Source organism: Macrosteles quadrilineatus, unplaced genomic scaffold, assembly GCF_028750875.1.
Source record: "Macrosteles quadrilineatus isolate MER2022 unplaced genomic scaffold, UCM_ALF_1.0 Scaffold_1__1_contigs__length_201487025, whole genome shotgun sequence".
Taxonomy (NCBI): Eukaryota; Metazoa; Arthropoda; class Insecta; order Hemiptera; family Cicadellidae; genus Macrosteles; species Macrosteles quadrilineatus.
The window spans coordinates 10,794,276-10,814,256 of record NW_026542594.1 but is presented as its reverse complement, the minus strand read 5'-3'; the positions used below and the strand labels follow the sequence as shown (position 1 = coordinate 10,814,256).

General features: G+C 32.9%; 1 protein-coding gene across 5 annotated transcripts in view; it reads right to left on the bottom strand.

Moving 5' to 3' along the window:
* LOC129001726 (uncharacterized) overlaps positions 1 to 19,981 on the bottom strand; it is a 142,939-nt gene continuing 122,958 nt past the window's right edge. For 3 of the 5 annotated variants that reach the window (XM_054429137.1, XM_054429146.1, XM_054429155.1), the window contains exons 4-6: positions 11,447 to 11,545; positions 9,607 to 10,194; positions 1 to 4,635 (exon numbers count right to left, since the gene is read on the bottom strand). In XM_054429137.1, coding sequence (XP_054285112.1) covers positions 4,447 to 4,635; positions 9,607 to 10,194; positions 11,447 to 11,545 — 876 coding nt within the window. In that variant the 3' untranslated portion in view covers positions 1 to 4,446. Of the gene's footprint in view, positions 4,636 to 9,356; positions 10,195 to 11,446; positions 11,546 to 19,981 lie in introns of all 5 variants that reach the window. The other 2 variants (XM_054429167.1, XR_008491488.1) reach the window with 2 other exon arrangements.

Here is a 19,981-nt window from a genome sequence, read left to right as displayed (position 1 = left end):
AATCATAAAATAAAAGACTGTATTTAATATAAACAAAAATACATATTATACAAAACCTTTACAATGTGGAACAATTACAAAAACAAATATCACTTGTATGTAACATAATTATATTGCTGTACATTTCTAATAACTATTTATACACTAAGTATCACAGAAAAGAAACTGGAGTGTATACACAAATGCATTCGATTATTTACAAAATAGGCACCTCTAATGTACTTGTGAAAAAGTGAAGTATAAATCTATTAATTCTAAACTATTCATTTTTATGGCATTATTTGATCAGAATAACTAACAATTAGAGCATCAAAGTTTATGGCTTATAAATATAAGTTTTCTTTATTCAAAAAAAGCTATTCACTCCTTATTGACGATAAAATGTTGACAAAAATTAGAAATAAATGCTTGTTGGAATATACATTTTTAAACAAAAACAAATGAAAACAGTAGGGTAAATGTAAAACATGATAAAAATCTATTGACAATATCTGATCCAAACAAAACCTTTAGGACAATGGAATAAATATACATCTGTAAATAACTAAAGTGAAACAAACAAAATAATGTTGCTTGGAATAAATGTCATTGAAGATTAAATGGATTACAGTAGCCAAGATATAAATTGCTACCCAACAGAGTTTGCCAAGTTTTATCTAGGTAAATAAAAGTGATTGTTGTACAAACTTCATTTCTGTACTTCATTGATTTGATTTAAGTTTTATAAGCACCAGTTGATTGGATTGAGAAACTTGCAGCTTAAAACCCTCTTTCAGAATAAGAGAATTTTGTTTGAATCCATTAATGGACAGAAAAAAAGAAATCTAAAAGAAAAATTAATAAGGCTACTGTATATCCCTAAACTCTTAACTTAGGAGTTGGACAAATTTGTGTTTACTGTTCAATGTACCAATTATAACTGTACATATAAAGATGTTAAGGACTTGTGCTTGTTTGACATAATAATATATAACTTTTCTTATTTGAGCAATTCTTTTAAGTTTCAACATTTAAAGGTTCAGTAGCCTATACCAGCAGGAAAAAAACGACTAGACAACAAGTTTTCTTTCTTTTTTTTAAGTTGAGAAAGATATTTTTTATCTAAAAGAGGGATAGTCAATGTTGTAATAATTATTGAAATAATATTAGAACATTTTGTTCAAAATGATTTTAAATGAGATAAAATTAAATGAATCACTCTAGAAGATCTAATAAAGTTAGTTGTCAACGGAACAGAAGTGTCTTAATTTGCTACAATAACATTAAATTGGAATCTCAACATAGAATAAGACGGTAAGATAATAAGTTTAAACTAAATTGGAAATTAATTATTGTAGACTATTTTACAAGGTTCTCCTTTAATTCACTTTTACAAAAATACTTAAAAACACAAACATGAAATAGATAGTTTTATATGTACCGTATTTGTGCCTACAAAGATATTATTCTAAGAGTGATGATGGTTTAAGATTCTCTGAGGCAACCTTAAATTATTATGTTTAAATTATTATCTGAAATTAAATCACAAACCAAATGCGTTAAAAGGACATTTGAAAACCAACTGCTTGTATTTTTTTTGTTCACATCTAAGTTAATAACAGAAGTTAACAATAGAACTCACATATTAACATAGACTATGTTATAGGTAAGGTAGCTGTCTTTTGCCTAGTTTATTTGTATCAAGGATTCTAAAAAACAGGTTTGCAACTAGTCAAACCCATCCTTGCCTCCCTCCTATGTGTTACGGATATTTTGTTATTTAATTTGTTTTCATGTTTGTTTGAAGACAACTCCTTTAGTAGAGAGGTGTGAATACTGCAATAATTATATATATATATCTAGATTACCTGTATCTTCATTAAAATGCAATTTATTTATTTATTTATTTTTTTCACATCTGATATTTGATAGGATTGTTTCATTAGTCTTGTCATGACAAACTAAAGTATTTATTTACTACATCATTATTAAAATTTTACTAGGTCAATGCTGAACAAGTGGGTTGTATAACTTAAGCTTTGATGGAATGGAATAGGTGAGATGCCATGTGTAGCTTTGTTTGTGGCCAAGACAATGTAATTCTTTAGCTATGGCCAATAATCAGAACTGTTTGATGCACTGGAACAGTGGGATTTGTTGGTTTTTTATTAGCAATTAATTATATTTCTTGGTGAAAAAAGATATCATAGTCATACTCAACACACCACAAAAAATTCAACACAAAATAATAATTTAAAAGATGACAGACGGCAGCTATGTTGAGGTCTGTGCTATAACTTTTAAGATAAGATACTGTACCGGCTCAGGCTCACACCTTGCTTTACTGGAGACATTGCAAAAATAGGCCTGAGACCTAGGTGACGGGCAAATACGAGGTTAAAAGAGGCCACCAACCTTTTAATAACAAAGTTTCTAATGAAAATCAATTTCTCATAGCAAACAGAATTTGCACACAATAAAGCTAAACAAGGTATCTCACTCCATTCCGCACTTACTCTTTAATACTTGACTTTAATAATCTTCACTGCTATAACACACAATCACACATAGGTCGCTACATTAAAGAATTTATTGAATTAATGTGATGTTAGATATACACATGTACATACGTGAGGTTTGTGTTATTTTAGCAAACTGAACTGAACTAGGTTTAAGTAAACAGTGCAATTCTGGGCTAGGGGAGAGATGAAATGGATACATTTCTTTAAGTTATTGTTCAGATCAATGTTTCCAAAAGATTCCTTCATTTTTTTATATAGAATTTAAATTGATTTAAGAAAAAATATTGTATATTTTTTACTAACATAAGTGATTTCTACTCTATTCCTAATCAATATGCAGAGCTACAATTTAGTATTCGTTAGGGTAAAAATAAAATTTGTTCCAAAATTTAGTAAAAATTTAAGCTTAGCAAAACAATATTCAAACCATCAAGTAGATAATAAAATAAAGGCAAGTTCATACTGTATAGTAAACATGTAAAATAACTCAAAAGATAACACAAGTAATTATTACTATTTTGATTTCCTGAGTTACATAGGCTGAATTTGATCAAGTCAAAAACTCTCTTGTGGATACGCTCTCAGTTGTTTGTGTACGCTCTCAATAACAAGGATCTGTCTCCTTTAGGGGTAAAAATCATAGGATGTTAGGAACCCAAAACATGATTGCCATTTGATGAAATTAAAAATATTATAGAATGACAATTAATGGTTTAGTTTGATGAGCATTCAAAATATTCTGATCTATGCTGATATTAACTTACCAATAACTTAATAAAATTATCTTATTTTCCAACCCACACATCAAAAGAACACCCTAACTTAGAACAAATGTGCCTACAAAGTCAATATTCAAAGAATAAACTAAACAATATGATTCTACAATTAGGGGTGGTACAAAATGTGTAGTAAAATTTAAACAAAAATAGATTGATTTTTTTACTATTTCATGTGACCTCAATGATTCTTGTAGGTGATAAGTTAATATCAACATAGCAATTATTTTACACAGGATTAAAACACAACAATGATGGTAATGAGGAGAAAGCATTTGGCACAAGTGAAATGTAAACAAGTAGGTAGATAGAAGAGTAAATATAAACATTGCTGAGCATTGAATCTTGAACACCTCTTAAGGAACCTACAATAATACACTAGGCTTGATATACGATTTAGTAATCCTATATATTAATAGGCAAGCATGTTTTTTGAAAACCTTTTTTCTCAGCTCGAGTACATCGCATTTAAAATCTACAAATACTGTTAGAAAGATATTTTCCTGTAGATGTGCAGAATCCCTTTATAAATTAAAATAGGCTCAAAAACAAGCACGGAAAATAAATTGAAAATAAAACAAAATAACATGGGTGTTATGGGTTGCCATGCTGGTGACGAAATATAAACAGAAAATCAAAAGAAATGGACGACCACTAGTAAACATAATAAATACATTTAGAAACGGTAAAATAGGAAAGCTTTAGTAAACTTGAATTCATTAAAACAAAAGTTAAATTGGATAAATTGTGTATATTTAACATTTGTATAGTTTTATTTCTTGATGTAAAAATCATTTTTATATAGGTAGATGGGTAAGGCAATAGACCACTGATTACTAAGAGTTATATCATTTGTTTGTTGATATAAGTAAATGGGCAAACCACCCAAAACAACTTTTCCACTGAGCTTTTCCAAAACAACCTGATGTATGGAGTAAATTTGAATTTTAATGCTAAGCATAAAAACAAGATGGGAATCCTTTTGGGTGCTCATTTTTAAAGGAAAACAAAGAACAAAATTTACGTTTTGGAAATTATTAAAAAGTATTTTATATGTATATTATATTTACAACCTTGGCTCAAAAAAGGCTTTTTTAGGTCCTTGTGATGAAAGGTACTGGGAAACATAAATGATTTGCCAAGTGCCTTCTCCTCGGGTTGAGCTATTGTCAGACAAGATCACCGAGTTCTGCCTCGAGTGAGTCACACTCGGCGAGTGCCTCTCTGTAGACACTAGAGTGGTCATCGATGCTGTCGAAGTACTCAGTGTCACCGCTAGAGTTGCGCCACAGTCGTGACGGCAATGAACGGTCCAGCTCCTGGTCCTCAGAGTTGAGTGAATCTGGGTACTCGGCCAGCTATAACACACACACTCTCAATTCACACACTACAAACAAAACGATGGAGGGTTACTGTCTACACCCCGGGCCATGGAACAAACAGACAATTGATGATACAGTACTTGTAGTGGCAAATGTGTGATAAGCCTTCTTTATACAACCGAACCACATAGATGACTGTTGAGAACTCTTAAACCAAGAATTACGGCCACATAAAATTTAAAGATATCAGCAATTTTGAAAGTTAAATGTATGTTCCTATCATTTGAGTCAATCACTTATTATAATCTAAGTGCGTTATCTATAATACCATAAACAAATTCATTTTAAATAGGCCTATAAAAAAAAATTGGGAAGATTATTTTTTGAAGGGTGAGGTTATATTTTTATGGGGTATGTAAAGTTTGCTTTATTTTAGAGGATTACATGATTAGTTGTCATTAACAACTAATCCTTTTTAATCTGTGGTAGGCTAACTAATCCAGGTTGTCTATTGCTTGTGGTAAAAGTTAAACATTTATATATAATAAATATTTATATTATTAAAGAATGCTCAAAAGGTCATAACTGAAGAAGACTACCTATTTGAATTTGATTCTAAAAATTAAAAACTGCAGTTCCATAAAATATTGATTTCTTTTTTTGACAGATTTATGAGCCACTGTCAACTCTTAAGGCATCAATAAGATTTACAAAGGCTTTAGATGCGATAGTTAATTAAGTAAGGTATAAACATAAAAAATTTATTATTTTTTGCTTGACAAATTAAAATTTGTTTATATGCAATTGTAGCCTACTTACTTCCCTCTGAAACACAAATAACTCATGTCTCATGAATGAACCGCTATCAGAATTATTAAAGGATGCACTGTTTCCAAAACAAATCTTTGTTAACAACTAATAATTACATCCACTATGCTAATCTTAGCTTTAGTTTCTAAAAATACATAAAATAAAAGTTTTGACTACAAGGCATCATTGGCAAGTTCATCACGTTATTATTTTTATTACAAACTAACAATTCATTTGTAAAATCTATGCACACTATCATATGCCTTACTGTGAGTAATACAGCTTAGTAATCAGTATGTAAATACTGCAACTTCTGAGAAACTAACTACTCAATAGTCATACTTCAACTAATTTTAAAATACATACTTTTAAATGGGAACAGGAAAGAACCAAGTTGGGGAGGAGGGGTATGTTAAAAAATTATTAACTTTACCAAAATAAATTTGGTTGTGTTAGTAAATCTACACAGTTTTAGCAAATTTCCCATTTAGGGAATACGCAATTTTTACTTTTGATATTTAGTAAATTAGTTATGAAACAAAGGTGTTAGTTTGGATCATGCTCATGCAAATCATGTTTCAAGTCTTGAAGTTAGTTTTGCCCCAAGCCAGCGGGTCTCATGCTTTTCTGGTGAAATCATTACCTGCAGTTTTTAATTTTTCTACAAGTCAAAACCTCTATTGAAAGCATTTTGTAAAATACAAACTCTAATAATTTATTATTTACTGTTGTCATGACTATAATTTTAAAACTCCACAATTAACTGTAATTCCTAGGAATGTAATGACCACAGATTTTGATGAAATATTAATAAACTAAGTATTTTTTGGCAAAAATAATTTTGTGATGTTTCACTTCAACCTGTAAATATTTATTAAATCAAATTATGACTACATAAATTATAATGATTCTGTTGTATATTTCTGTTGCATCAATACAAGTTACAGACCGCACCCAAAATATTAAGACGGTTTGAAATAAATAAATATATATTATATATCTTAAGTTTATATATTTCTGTATGTTGTATTCCTGCAATGGTAATGCACAGTTGAAAAACTAAATTCTGTGATAAAAAGGGTTCTTTACAAACTTGGGAAAATAATGAACACTGTTAATTTGTGAAATAGAAATTGTGTTTTGAATAGGCAGTAATGACTCAACCATATATAAAGTTCATACTTTGTCCAGTGTGAGACTGAATAGGACCCTCCAACTGGCAATAGTTGCGGTAGGTGGTTTCTGTAGTGGCAGCGACTATAATAGTTGTGTTTTGCAAGGTTAAATGCTTAAAAACTATTGTAAAATGAAATAATCTTTATACTTTTAGAAAGATAAGATTCTAAACTAGTACTTTGTTACATAGATGATCTTTATCTTACAATTAGATCACTGTAATTAAGTGACCGAAAAACACACTCACTAAAGTGACCGAACATTTCAGTTGCATATCAGTTGCACCATTTACGTGTCCCAATACTGCCAAACATGGTTTTAAAATATATATATATATATTTAATAACATACGGGTAATTTAATAACACGTACGATGCTAATCAAGAAGTTATTCAATATAATATATATAACAAAGGATATTTTTTGTCTACAAAGAAACGAGTGGTGCCACTGCAATAAGGAAGAATTTTCCTATATTAAGGTGCAAAAATAGTTTTGATATAATTACATAATGATCTCACACAACAAAAACAAATCAAGCAATTTTTACGTGTTTGTGAAGTGGCAGTTGTAAAACACGTTTTATTCACTGAAATATATGATATATTAAATAGATGATAATATGATAAATTATCTCATTGTCTATGAAATTCCTGCCTTGTGGTATTTAATTGTTTTAGATTGCACCACTGGTGCTGAAGTTATCAGCTGTTATTCTTCTGAATAATTGTCTGACTTACTAACCTCAATGTCTGCTGACCAACAACTAACAAGTCAAGTTTTGGGGTGATTTTACTTTATCAGTTTACATCGTGATTATAAGTTGTAAATTTGTTAATGTTTATTTCTATATTATTTATTGTGCCTTGACTGAAATCTGACAATACTTCTAGAAAATTGAGACACCATTTTTAGCCAGTTTTTGTGAACTTTAGTGAATGTTTAACAACGAATAGCGAGTGTGACTATCACTTTGAATCATATTTATTAGTTGTAAATTTGTACATATTTAGTTTGTAAACTGTTTCTTGTGGAAAGACTTATAAAACTTGAGGTTTGGGACATTACATTTAGCCCGTTTTTGAAACATTTTGTCATAATGTACAAACTATTTGATCGCCACGTGAAAAAGGCGCAGCAGTATTTAATAATAAACACTATAAAATATTTATTTAACTTTATTTGCCTTTATAATTATTATATTTATAACTATATATATTTATGTAGGGGAATACATTTTCTTTCATTTTATATAGTTGGTATGTGGGTTTTATGCGTTTTAAAAATAATACAGTATACATGTGTGAATAACAAAATGTTTTTCTAGAAAGATATAAACATTTATAAAAGTCATTTATATTATTATTTATTGTAATGATCATTTTCCATTAGCTAATCTTACTTAATTTGATCTCCAATGTTATTGCCTTTACAAAAATGTGTTCTTTTTTCAACATTTATCGATGATAACACATTTATTTGGTTTTTATTTAAAATTTGTAATGCAAAATCATGAAACTTGGCCATTTTAGTGTTTTTGGGTCATAACTTTGTAAAAATAAATAGTAATTGAAATCTTTTTACATTTCAATGCAGGGAATTTTACATGATTTTGGTTCATGCAGCAAAGTTTTACTTTCAAAATTTCAAAATTTTCTACCTATGTCAATATTTACTGTTCTAAATATTTAGTCTCTTGCTATTTTTAAATTCTTCATTTTACTTCATTTCATTTTACGAACAATTCAAGTATACGGAAAAAAACTTGAGGAACCTTATGTTGGAAATTAATAATTTAAGTAAAAAAGTGTTGGAAATTAATTTATTGAGTAACTATAGTACGTTGCGTAACATATACATTAGTAGGTCTACACGGAAGTTATTCAATGCTTTTTAGGGAAATTTTTTTTTGAGCTGTGCGTGGATAGCGGATAGCCGTATCCACTGAGTGTTTATTGAAAAATTGATTTTAAGGGGCTGTAAAATTACTGTATTGATCAGTAGACCTACAGGACAGAAAACATACTACTATAACCCAGAATGCTGACCACGTGGAGCTTTGCCTGTCAATTCGTAAGCAGCGCCACCAGCATACAATGCCTACGAATTGACAGGCGCTCCACGCGGTCAGCATTCTGAGTTATAGTAGTATGTTTTATGTACCTACAGTGTGAACAATTGTTGAGACACTTCAGTCACAACCAAATATCCTTGATTGACAGTCATTGATAGTCAAATCAATAATGTAAAAAGAAACCTTCATTTCTTGTTATATGTTTAAATCAGATACAGATATTAAAGAACTTATTAACTAGTTGGAAAATCTGAGCAATATAGTTGGGAAATTTTAATAATATAATTAGGAAATCCGTGTAAAATTGTTTGGAAATCCATGCAATATCATTGGGAAATCCGCATAAAATAGTTGGGAAACTCAAAGTGTCCCCCCCCCCCTAATATTCTTTTCGTGTGACGCCCCTGATTTAGTTTATATGCATTTTCAAAAATATGACTAAAAAATTGCCAAAAATGCCTTGCCACTACAGAGTTTGCCCATTGCCAGTTGGAGGGTTAATAAATACCACATAGATGTACAAATAAACTTAATTATTAGTAAAATAAGCAAAAATGAAGAAAAACCAGCAAACACTATTACTTTCGACTAGTTAACCTTTGTTCAAGCCCTCCCTATCAAAGATACCACAACACCAATCACAGCAAATAAAAGATAATACAGCAAATTAACCAAAATAAAATGAAAATCCACTTACAAATTATGAAAAGTGGTGGAAGTGGCTCCTGGTTATGTTCCGATGTTGACCATCGTCCAAGATCGGGTAAATGAAAGGGAATGAGAGGGGAGGGTTGTGTTACCTGCGGAACTGTTAAAATGAAACTGATAAGAAGCAAATAAAGCAAATCGCTAAGCAATAATACTCGGCCCACAAAAACAGTGCCCGATTAAGAAGGCCCTGACATTCGAAGCCAGTTACTCCAAAAAGACAATTTAGAAGGGCGTACCTTAGACTCGTTATCAGAGTTAATAATCCTGTCTCTCGAGGGGATCTTCCTGGGAGCAGGAGAGGAGGGAGGGTCTCGACGCATGGAGGGGATGGAATTGGTTGAGGAAAAACTACCGTCTTGGTTGGAGGTTTTGCGAACTCGTCTCCCTACACTGGAGGGTGTGTGAACACTCTCCCTACTGGAAGGTCTGGGAGATTCACGTTTGTTGGTGTCCTTCATACTCCTGGTGACCGGGTCCCAGTTCTTCTCCTTCTTATCTTTGCCGACTTTGGGCGGAGCGATGGATTTGGGAGTGGTTTTCCCCGACGGAGGCTTTGGTGCCGTGTAGGACTTGAGAGGTATCTTGCTAGGAGGTCTCTTGCGGGGACTATCGTGGTGAGCTGACTCTGTGCTGCTGCTGTTGTCTTGTGGTGGGGGCAGAGGTAGAGTCATGCGGGGCAGTAGAGGTGCGGGTGGAGACTCATGGCTAGGCGGGGGGAGTGTGTGGCTATGTGTCAAGTCACCACACAACTTGGCTGCCTGTAGACGTTCCAGCAACCTCACTCTAGCCCTCGTCCCCTCCAGCTCTATACTCTTCTCCTCCAGCTACAAAAAAAAAAAAAAACATCCATAAAGAAGCCAGTTTCAAATAACTACAAATACAACCTTTACACAAGCCACTATTTAATGTTTTGTTACCCATAACAAATTATGGATGTGGACACTTTATGAACTCAACGCTTACTCCATGTTATTGCATAAATCAAAAAAAAAAATCATAAATGTTAAAATTAGTAAAAAAATCTATAACCAACTCATATTAATATCATCCAAACAGTTAAACAGAAAATGGTGGTATCTTTATTGGTCTTTCTTGTATTGGTATGAACCTAAACAAAACACTATGAAATGAAAGTTCCAGTGCTTTTAAGTAGGCTACCCTATCTAGAACAACAAAAAGCTTAGGCTTTTAGTGAGTGGGACTAAAATGTTATCTTCAAAACAATTAAACAGAAAATGGTGGTACTGTATCTTGATTGATCTATCTTGTATTGGTATGAACCTAAACAAAACACCGTAAAATGATACCCCCGCCGCAGCAAACCTGCAGACAAAGCGAATTTCAACTTGTCTGATTACATTTTTACTAAAATATTTCCATAAATAAGACTTTTTTTTCAATTTAACAAACATTAGATTTAACGAGTACTTAGGTTTGCTGCTACGGGGAAGGTAAAACATGTTTTTTGACCATATGTCAATAGTATAGGATGAAATAAATTTCCCCAATTTTTTTTTCAAAATATACCCATAAACAAGTAAACTACAACAGTTTTAATTTTCTTCATAAGAATAACATGGGAATTTTAAATTACACTTTTTTTATTTTCTCTCTGACCATTAGGCATAAAAGCACTTTAATATACTAAGTTATTTCCCTACAAAATGGTTTAGAAAGTAATCACAGTTTTGTGTTTTTAGGGTCAAAAATGGGAAAACGCCATTTTTATCCCATAAAACCCCCATTCCCATGGTCCGATTTTGCTGTTTCAGGAACTCGTTCAAATAATAAACATAGGTTTACACTGTTCTACCAAATTTAATCAAAATGGGATCATTTTTGCACGAGTTATCGCGCTAACGGACACGCATATATATATATGAATTTGAACGGATGGTGATTTTGGCCTCTGGGGACCTCCAAACAAAAAAGTAAATCGGTCCTGGGTCTAGATCTTACCATGAGACTTACAGTATTTTTAGCTTATTCCCTATATGGGAAATTTGCTAAAAAGTTCCAGCGCTTTTAAGTACCCTATCTAGAACAAAAAACAAGCTTAGGCACTGAGTGGGTTACCTGGAAACGCAAGTCCTCGTTTTCCTCTTTGGTACGGTCCAACTGTAGAGACATGTTCTGGTGGGAGGAGGACAGCTGCTTCAACTTATGTCTGATCACCTGCAAAAAACCACCATATATACTACCAACTTTTCCACTCAAATGGATGAAACATAACTGGATCGAGTTTATAAAATAATATCCTAAATGGCTATCTTCACCATGTATACCCAGTAGCACAGTCAATGAAGATATAAATAAGGCAGATGTCGGAAGTGATTCTGGGAAAGCTGGATTTTTCTTTGCTGTTAGACCATGTTTAAATGAGCATTTTCCCAAAAGTCCCCACTCCTCCCCCTTGTGCTTTCCTCTCACCCCCCCCCCTTTTAAGATAAATTTACAGTATCTTAGAAACTGTGCTATAACTTTAAAACTGTTAAAAAATGTCGTCTATTGTTAATCCTTTTTGCGATAAAATTTTTAACAAAAAGTGTATTTAACATGTTATCTTAAATAACTTGTTTATAATTGATTTTCCTTTATAATAATAGGAGTAAAATGACTACACAGTATGGTTTCTAAAGTCCATAGTGGAAGTGATGTTTATTTACAACAAATTAATAAACATAGCAATCACATGGCATATAATTAACACATGACAGCTGCTTCTAACTTAGTACCAAGAAGGCAATGAGGAACAAGATTATAAATAAATTCCAACACCCCTCCTTAATCTTGATCCTTCATTGGGGTAAGACCAAGGTCGGCCATAAAACCATCATGCTTGATTTTGCCAAGTGATTTTGTCAAAATGTCCGCTACCATCTTGGAAGTTGGAACGTAATTCAGCACAACTAGTTTTCTTCTGACAAATAACTGTTTACGAATTATATGTTTGGTCTTGGTATTCACGGTTCTCTTCTGCAAAATCTTCATTGCTGGCATGTTATCCCAATGCAAATTTACATGCTCAAAATGTTTCTGAGCCATTGCTACAAACTCTGACTCTGTTGAGGAATCAGGCATACATCTCTGTTTCTTACTTCCCCAAGACACAGGTCCTTCACTCAGTTTAAAAACATGTCCCGTACAACTTTTCCCATCGAAGTAGTTTCCATGACTGGCATCAACAAAACCATGTAGAGGTTCTTCATCAGCTTGCTCCTCCACAGCATGCTTCCACAAATTCTTATTCGGATCTTCTATTGCCTCTTGATAACTACTTGGCTCTAGATCCTCACAGGTAACCATGTAGGTAACAAAATCAGGAAACATTTTAGGTTTTCTTACTCTTAGAGGGTACCTACTCCCAACATTGATTTCAACAACTTCCTCATCATTTCCCGAATCCCCTTCAGCGGATCCTCCAGTTCCAACATCGTCACCATCTTGCTCAATGTCGATATTATCAAGAATGAAGCTCTCCTCTTCTGCCTCAGGATTCCTGCGGGGTTCATCGAGTTTGGCGGTCTGGATGCTTACTATGGTCTCGACTGGTTGTATAGTTTCATCACCATTATTTTCTTCACGCCCATTATGAAATAAGTTTTCAAAAAACTTTACATCTCTAGAATAAATCAATCTACGGGGAGACTTAGGATCGACCAATTTGTAACCTTTGACATCCTCACTGTAACCTACAAAAATGTGAGGAACACTCTTATAGTCCAATTTGGTCATTATCTCCTTAGGCACATGCACATAGCCTATGCACCCGAAAACTCTAAGGTGACTGAGGTCCACTTTCGATCCAGTCCATTTCTCCTGTGGAGTGACTCCAAAAACAGCTTTTGTAGGACTTCGGTTCTTAAGATAAATAGCTGCCTCCACAGCATACTGCCAGTAATCCTTGCTCAAATTTGAGTCACTTAGCATGCTTCTAGCCTTTTCAATAATAGTTCTATTTGCACGCTCTGCTACCCCATTCTGCTCAGGACTATATCGAGTAGTGACCTGGTGCCTTATTCCAAATCTATTACACACTCCTTCTAGTCTCTCATTCATGTAATCCCCGCCTTCATCTGACCTAACAGTTTTTATAGTCTGGTTGGTCAGATTTTCAACTAAAGTCTTAAACTTAAGAAAACAATCAACTACTTCATCCTTTGATTTCAAGAAATAACCAAAGGTCATTCTAGTGAAGTCATCAATAAATATTAGCATGAAGCGATTACCTTGAAGAGACTGAACATTCATAGGCCCACAGACATCAGTATGGATTAACTCTAATTTTGTCTCAGCTCTCTTACTTGGAGTGGTTGGGAAAGATTCTCTGGAGTGTTTCCCCTCCACACATGGAATGCATGGTTCTGGCCTTTGACTAGGAAAATCAACACCCAAAGCCATCCCCTTTTTCAAAACACCCATGCTAACATGATTCAAGTGACCCAACCTTCTGTGCCATAAATTATGAAGGTCCACACTAATTGACTGGTCAACTTGAGTAGACATAGCCAAATTGTCATAATTTGGATCAATGTTGCATTTACTCTCTGTATCCAACCGATACAGTCCGTTTACATTTGTTCCAGTTCCACAAATTTCACCTCTTACTGAAAACCCATCTTTTATGTAAATATTACACCCTTTGTCATCAAAAACTAAAACTTGCCCTTTACTAGCTATTTTGCTGACAGATAGCAAATTTGTAGACAAATTTGGTACATACGTCACATTTGATATCACTCTCTCACCAAAGTTTTTAAGGTTCACAGAAACTTTCCCAGAACCCGCAGAGTAAATTTTGGTATTATTAGTGACAGTGACCTCTTTAACTCCCTCATTCGAGTTAAACGTTTGAAAACTTTCTTTACTTTTAGAAAGATTGTCAGAACAACACGAGTCTAAGTACCAGCTTTTAGGTTCTACCTTTGCATTCAGAGCAGTTATCCAACTTAAATTTTTATTTTTGTTTTGACCATCTGACTTACTAATTTTGGAAATTGACCCTATCTTTGAGCTATTACTAATGTTAGCTTGATTATTTTCAGGACAATCCCTTATCATATGGCCTGCCTTTCTACATTTGTAACAAGTAGGAATAAAAGGCTTCCTCGTCTTTGAGCTTTTATTAGAATTAGCTTGATTAGTATTTGATTTTGATAGGAAAGGCTTCCCAGTACTGCTTTTAAAAGTTGAAAATACTACAGAGGACTCAGCCTCCTTTATATCCTCAGTATCCTTTTCAGCCATGCTATTTAATTTTTCTAGTACTTTACTATATTCTACTTTATCTGTACTCTCGACTGCCATCCTAAATGCCCTGTAAGACTCAGGCAAACCTCTTAGAAGTAGACACGCCTTCATTTCATCGTCTACGGGTTTCTCTATGTCAGCAAGTTGAGCATTGAGGTCAAGAAATTTAGAAATATACTCACTCATGCTGTTGCATACTTCCAACTTCAAATCTAAAAGCTGGTCCAACAGAAATATTCTCCTGTTTGTGCTCTTGACTTCATACTGCTTTGCTAAAATGTCCCAAGCTTCCTTCGCCGATGTGGCCGTCCTGATATGTAGTTTTGGAGCTGCCTCCAGGTGCATGGCAATCTTGGCGAGTGCCCTCTCATCTTTGTCTGGATCCACAGTTAGCGGTGTCGTCTCTGTAGTAGTTCTTCGTGGTTCAATGCAATTCCACAATCCCTCATACTTTAGAGCCATCTTCATGTCAAATTTCCAACTGGCATAGTTGGCTGACCCTTTCAACTTAGAAATTCCAGGTTCTGATGTGGAGTATATAACTTTGTCTCCCATCATAGTAATTAATAAGTGTTCATCCAATGAAATTTACTATAATATTTCTTAAACACTTTCCTCAAAAATTAAACAGTTCAAAATAGGCCACAGAAAACATGTTACAGTAAAAGTGAAACTGGGCCCATAACCACTTGTTTATAATTGATTTTCCTTTATAATAATAGGAGTAAAATGACTACACAGTATGGTTTCTTAAGTCCATAGTGGAAGTGATGTTTATTTACAACAAATTAATAAACATAGCAATCACATGGCATATAATTAACACATGACAGCTGCTTCTAACTTAGTACCAAGAAGGCAATGAGGAACAAGATTATAAATAAATTCCAACAAAATATTCATAGTTTCATAAAAAAATGATATAAACACTGAAAACTACGTATTAGTTTTATGAAACTTTTGCTTGTAGATTTTTTATATGATGTCGCACGATAAAATGTTTTATGTAAAAGTTGAAGTACATAATTTAGGCTTTAAAATGATACATCTTTAGTAACGGTTTGCTTGCGTATAGTCCTTAATATAGACAGTACAGTAAATTGATTTCACCGGGCCAATGAAAACAATATACGTATATTATGGATGTTGTATTTTAATTCAAGGCATTATACAGGGTGGATGTAGTGTGGTTACAGTTGTGGTTTGGGTACAAAGTAAATGAATGTATAATTATAATAATTTCCCCCCTTTTTGTTTCTTCTTACTTTTTTATGTTTATAAATATCTTGCTTCAAATCGGTAGGGGTAAGGTAAACTAACATTTTTTTTCTATTTTATTACTTATAAAAGTACACAACTTGTGATTTTTCTATGAAGAGAATCAATTGCACTTTAATAATAGTAGTGTCATTATAAATTCCAAGTATGGATTAATCTTGGAATTTATAAATCAAGTTTACTTTCAAAAGATTGTTTTTAAAATTTTTATTTTTTTAAGAAAATTTTACTGTGAACATAATGGCGAAAGAATTATTAATTTATTACCTAAGGTTTCCTTTCTATAACAATTAGAGTAAAAGTCTACAAATTCGGTAAAGTTAATTGCCGACTGAGGGTTCTGCAGGCAGCACCCCAATGGGTTAAGAGAAACTTAAAACGCCTAAATTAGGATAGAGTCAACCTTTTGAGGTCGTGTTGCGACATTGGGTTAGGGGAAAAATGTATTCGCTTTCTTTATCTCACCTACTCACCATTACAGATCAAAACACAGTAAAAAGCCTGACAGAATTATAGTGCAGGGGTGAAGAAATAAATTCTTTGATTGTTATTTGTACAAATCTAAATTCAGAATCTAATAAAGACCAAATTATTGACCCTATCTTGGACGAAGCAAATTATGAATAAATAGAATGTGTACTTGAAGTCACCATACAAAAACATGAACAGTTTTTGAAAAACATATTCATCTATATAAGTTGGAATTATAAATACCCCCGCCGCAGCAAACCTGCAGACTTAGCGAATTTCCATTTGCCTGATTGGATTTAAACTAAAATGTCTCCTCAAAAATATCACATTTATTCCCTATTTAAACAGAATTAGTTTAATGAGTACTTAGGTTTGCTGCAACAGGGAGGGTAAAAAAGTTTTTTTATGTAAAATATTAAAAGGTACTGCGGTTTAGTAAGAAATTATTTTTTTTTCCAAATTTGATCAAAATATGTCCATAAACAAGCAAACTACAACAGTTGACTTATTCTCCATAAGAATAACATGGGAATTTTAAAATTACAATTTTTTTGAATTTTCTCCGTAACAATTAGGCGCATAATAACGCTTCAATATACTAAATTATTTGTTTTTTTAAGCTCTACAAAATGGTTTGAAAAGAAATTGTGAAATTTTGTGTTTTTAGGGTCAAAAATGGGAAAAACCTATTTTTACCCCATAAAACCCCCCATAAACCCCCGTTCCCATAGTCCGATCATGCTGGTTCGCGAACTCATTCAAGTTTATCCCGCCTTACACCTTCAAACCAAATTTTATCAAAATCGGACAAAAATTACTCAAGTTATCGTGCGGATGGACACATATATATATATATATATATATATATATATATATATATATATATATATAGATATATAAAAATTTGAACGAATGGTGTTTTTGGCCTCTGGGGACATCAAAATGAAAAAGTAAATCGGTCCCGGGCTTAGGTCTTACCATGAGACCTACGGTAATAGCTACTTCCCTATAGGGAAATTCGCTAAAAGCATTTTGAATCAACTGTTTTAACTAAGTACCAATTAATTGTGAAATCAAAATATATGTTTAGATATGTTATTATTAAATGACGTTTTATTATCGACTTGACGACTTCTTCTCCCTATCGTCATTCGTCATTGACAAAAATAAATATAGTATGAAATATAGACTGTCAGCCGTGCAGTGTTTACCATGGTTACCATAGGTTCTGGCGCACACCGCTGGGAGCGCCGTGTAGTTACGTAGCGTGTAGGCCGTAACTACATGGCACACCCAGCGGTGTGCGCCAGAACCTATGGTAACCGCAGCACAGCTGAGGGTCTATATTTAATTCTTTTTGTCTATGCTATCGTAAAATAAAAATCTGAAGATGTGTGTTTAATATCGAAATGGTTGAGTGCGGAGATGTTGCATAAATTAAATAAATTCTTTCTTAGAAAAAATAGTACCTATTTATTTTATATAGGTACATAGGAGTTATATATGCAAATTAAATCAATAGTTGCTTTAGCATATTATAAAATCAATGCTCATCTTGATAAGGAAATTAGAAATGTACGTTTCCCCACTGAATTTAAAAAGTGCTATAAACTTCTCAACCTGTTGGAAGCCTTTGTTGATGAGTGTATGTGTTAGAGTGTGTTGATGTTGACTAAAATGTTTCACTCTAATATAAGGCTATTTGTATACACTTAATTTAAGATATGTGCCCTAAATTATCAATATATTACCAGAAGACAGGGAATAGTTTTGCTGATCCATAAGGTTTACATATCATCTACATATTCTACCGTGTGAGTAAGAAGTATGTCTAAAAATATTTCATGAATGTTTCATACATTTTGGCATCACGCTTTATGAACCACAATTTTAAAAAAGAGAAACAAATTCAAAAATACTTGACGCATTATTAAAAAAAATAAATCTATTATGGTGGATTATAAGAACAAGCTAAGATACCTTAATATACCTGACTGCTGCTAACACAAATGATTGCCAAGGCCTTAGCAACACCGCTTTACTTAAAAAGGTTCTAGAAAAAATTGTCTAAAAAAGGTCTTAAAAGGTCGTGTGATGTTTTGGAATACTCTTTGGACCTCTAAAGGCTTTTGTGGTAGCATAGGTACCACAGCTACCAATAAAAATTTCATATACCGTAAGTACAAATTTGCCGACAGTGAAAATTACCTTGAATATTTTCTTCTAAATATTGTAGATTAGGAATACTTTTATAATGTTTTACATCATAATATTTTTCATATACTGTATCTATGAACAGTGATAGATTTTTTTACTTTAGAGTGAGACTTTGATTGAGTTCTTGCTGTTTATGTTTGTTTTTCTTTATTCTTTTATTACAAGTTTCAGTTTTGCTTGATTTTAAACAACAAGTTATCTAGTGTAGTAAAATGTTTGAAGGCAATCCCCACTAAATCTTGCCTATGCAATTTCAATACATCCCAGCCAAGGAAGCACTATACAGGGTTAGGCAAAAGTGTGGAACCCCCCAGTTAACTTTTTAACGCGTTGCAGTAGGAAAACCAAACTCATCACATATTTACAACAAAAGAAATTGCACTTTTTCATCAAAGTTACAACTTTGCCTAAGCAGCCCCACATTTTCAAATGTAAACACCTATCATGTGACTCCTCATTTTAAAGGGTTTAGCAAGAGAAATTGAATGGCGCAAACCAGAAGTCAATATCGCACCCCTAATAAAAATGGCAGCCATTTTAATTATTTCAGATGAGCAAGCAAGATAAAAGTCTGGACTCCCTTAGTTAACTTTAAAAATTTAATATTTTAATACTGACCAAAAGGTGAATTCTCTTTTTTTTATAAAGGTATGCTGAGTTTAGTTTTTTTGCTATAACCTGTTAAAAAGTTAATAGGGGATATTTCCAATTGACTGCCATTTTGATTAGGGGTGGAATATTGACCTCTAGTTTGCGCCATTTAATTTTTCTTCAGAAACCCTTTAAAATGAGGGGTCACATGATAGGTGTTTACATTTGAAAATTTGGGGCTGCCCCCAAAATACCCCATTTTGGGAGCCGGGGACAATTTTTAATTTTAATGAAAAAGTGCATGTTTTTATGTTGTAAACATGTGCCGAGTTTGTTTTTCCCACTGCCCCACGTTATAAAGTTAACTGGGGGTGTCCAGACTTTATGAAATTAAATGAAATACCCCTGCCGCAGCAAACCTGCCTATTTTCAATTAGGCTAAATAATCTATTTAAATAACATAAGGTTTAATGGTGCCTAGGTTTGCTGCTACAAGGAAACTAATAAAGTGTATTTTTAGTAAAATATTGATAGCTTAGTATAAAATAAATAAATTTGCCAAGTTTGATCAAAATATATCCATAAACAAGCAAACTACAACATTTTACAATAATCTCCATAAGAATAACATGGGAATTTGAAATTTACAATTTTTTGAATTTTCTCCATGATCATTAGCCGTACCAAAACACTTGGATATACTAAATTATTTGTTTTTCTAAACTCTTTAAAACCGTCTAGAGAAAAATTGGGAAATTTTGTGTTTTGAGGGTCAAAAATGAGAAAAACCCTATTTTACCCCAT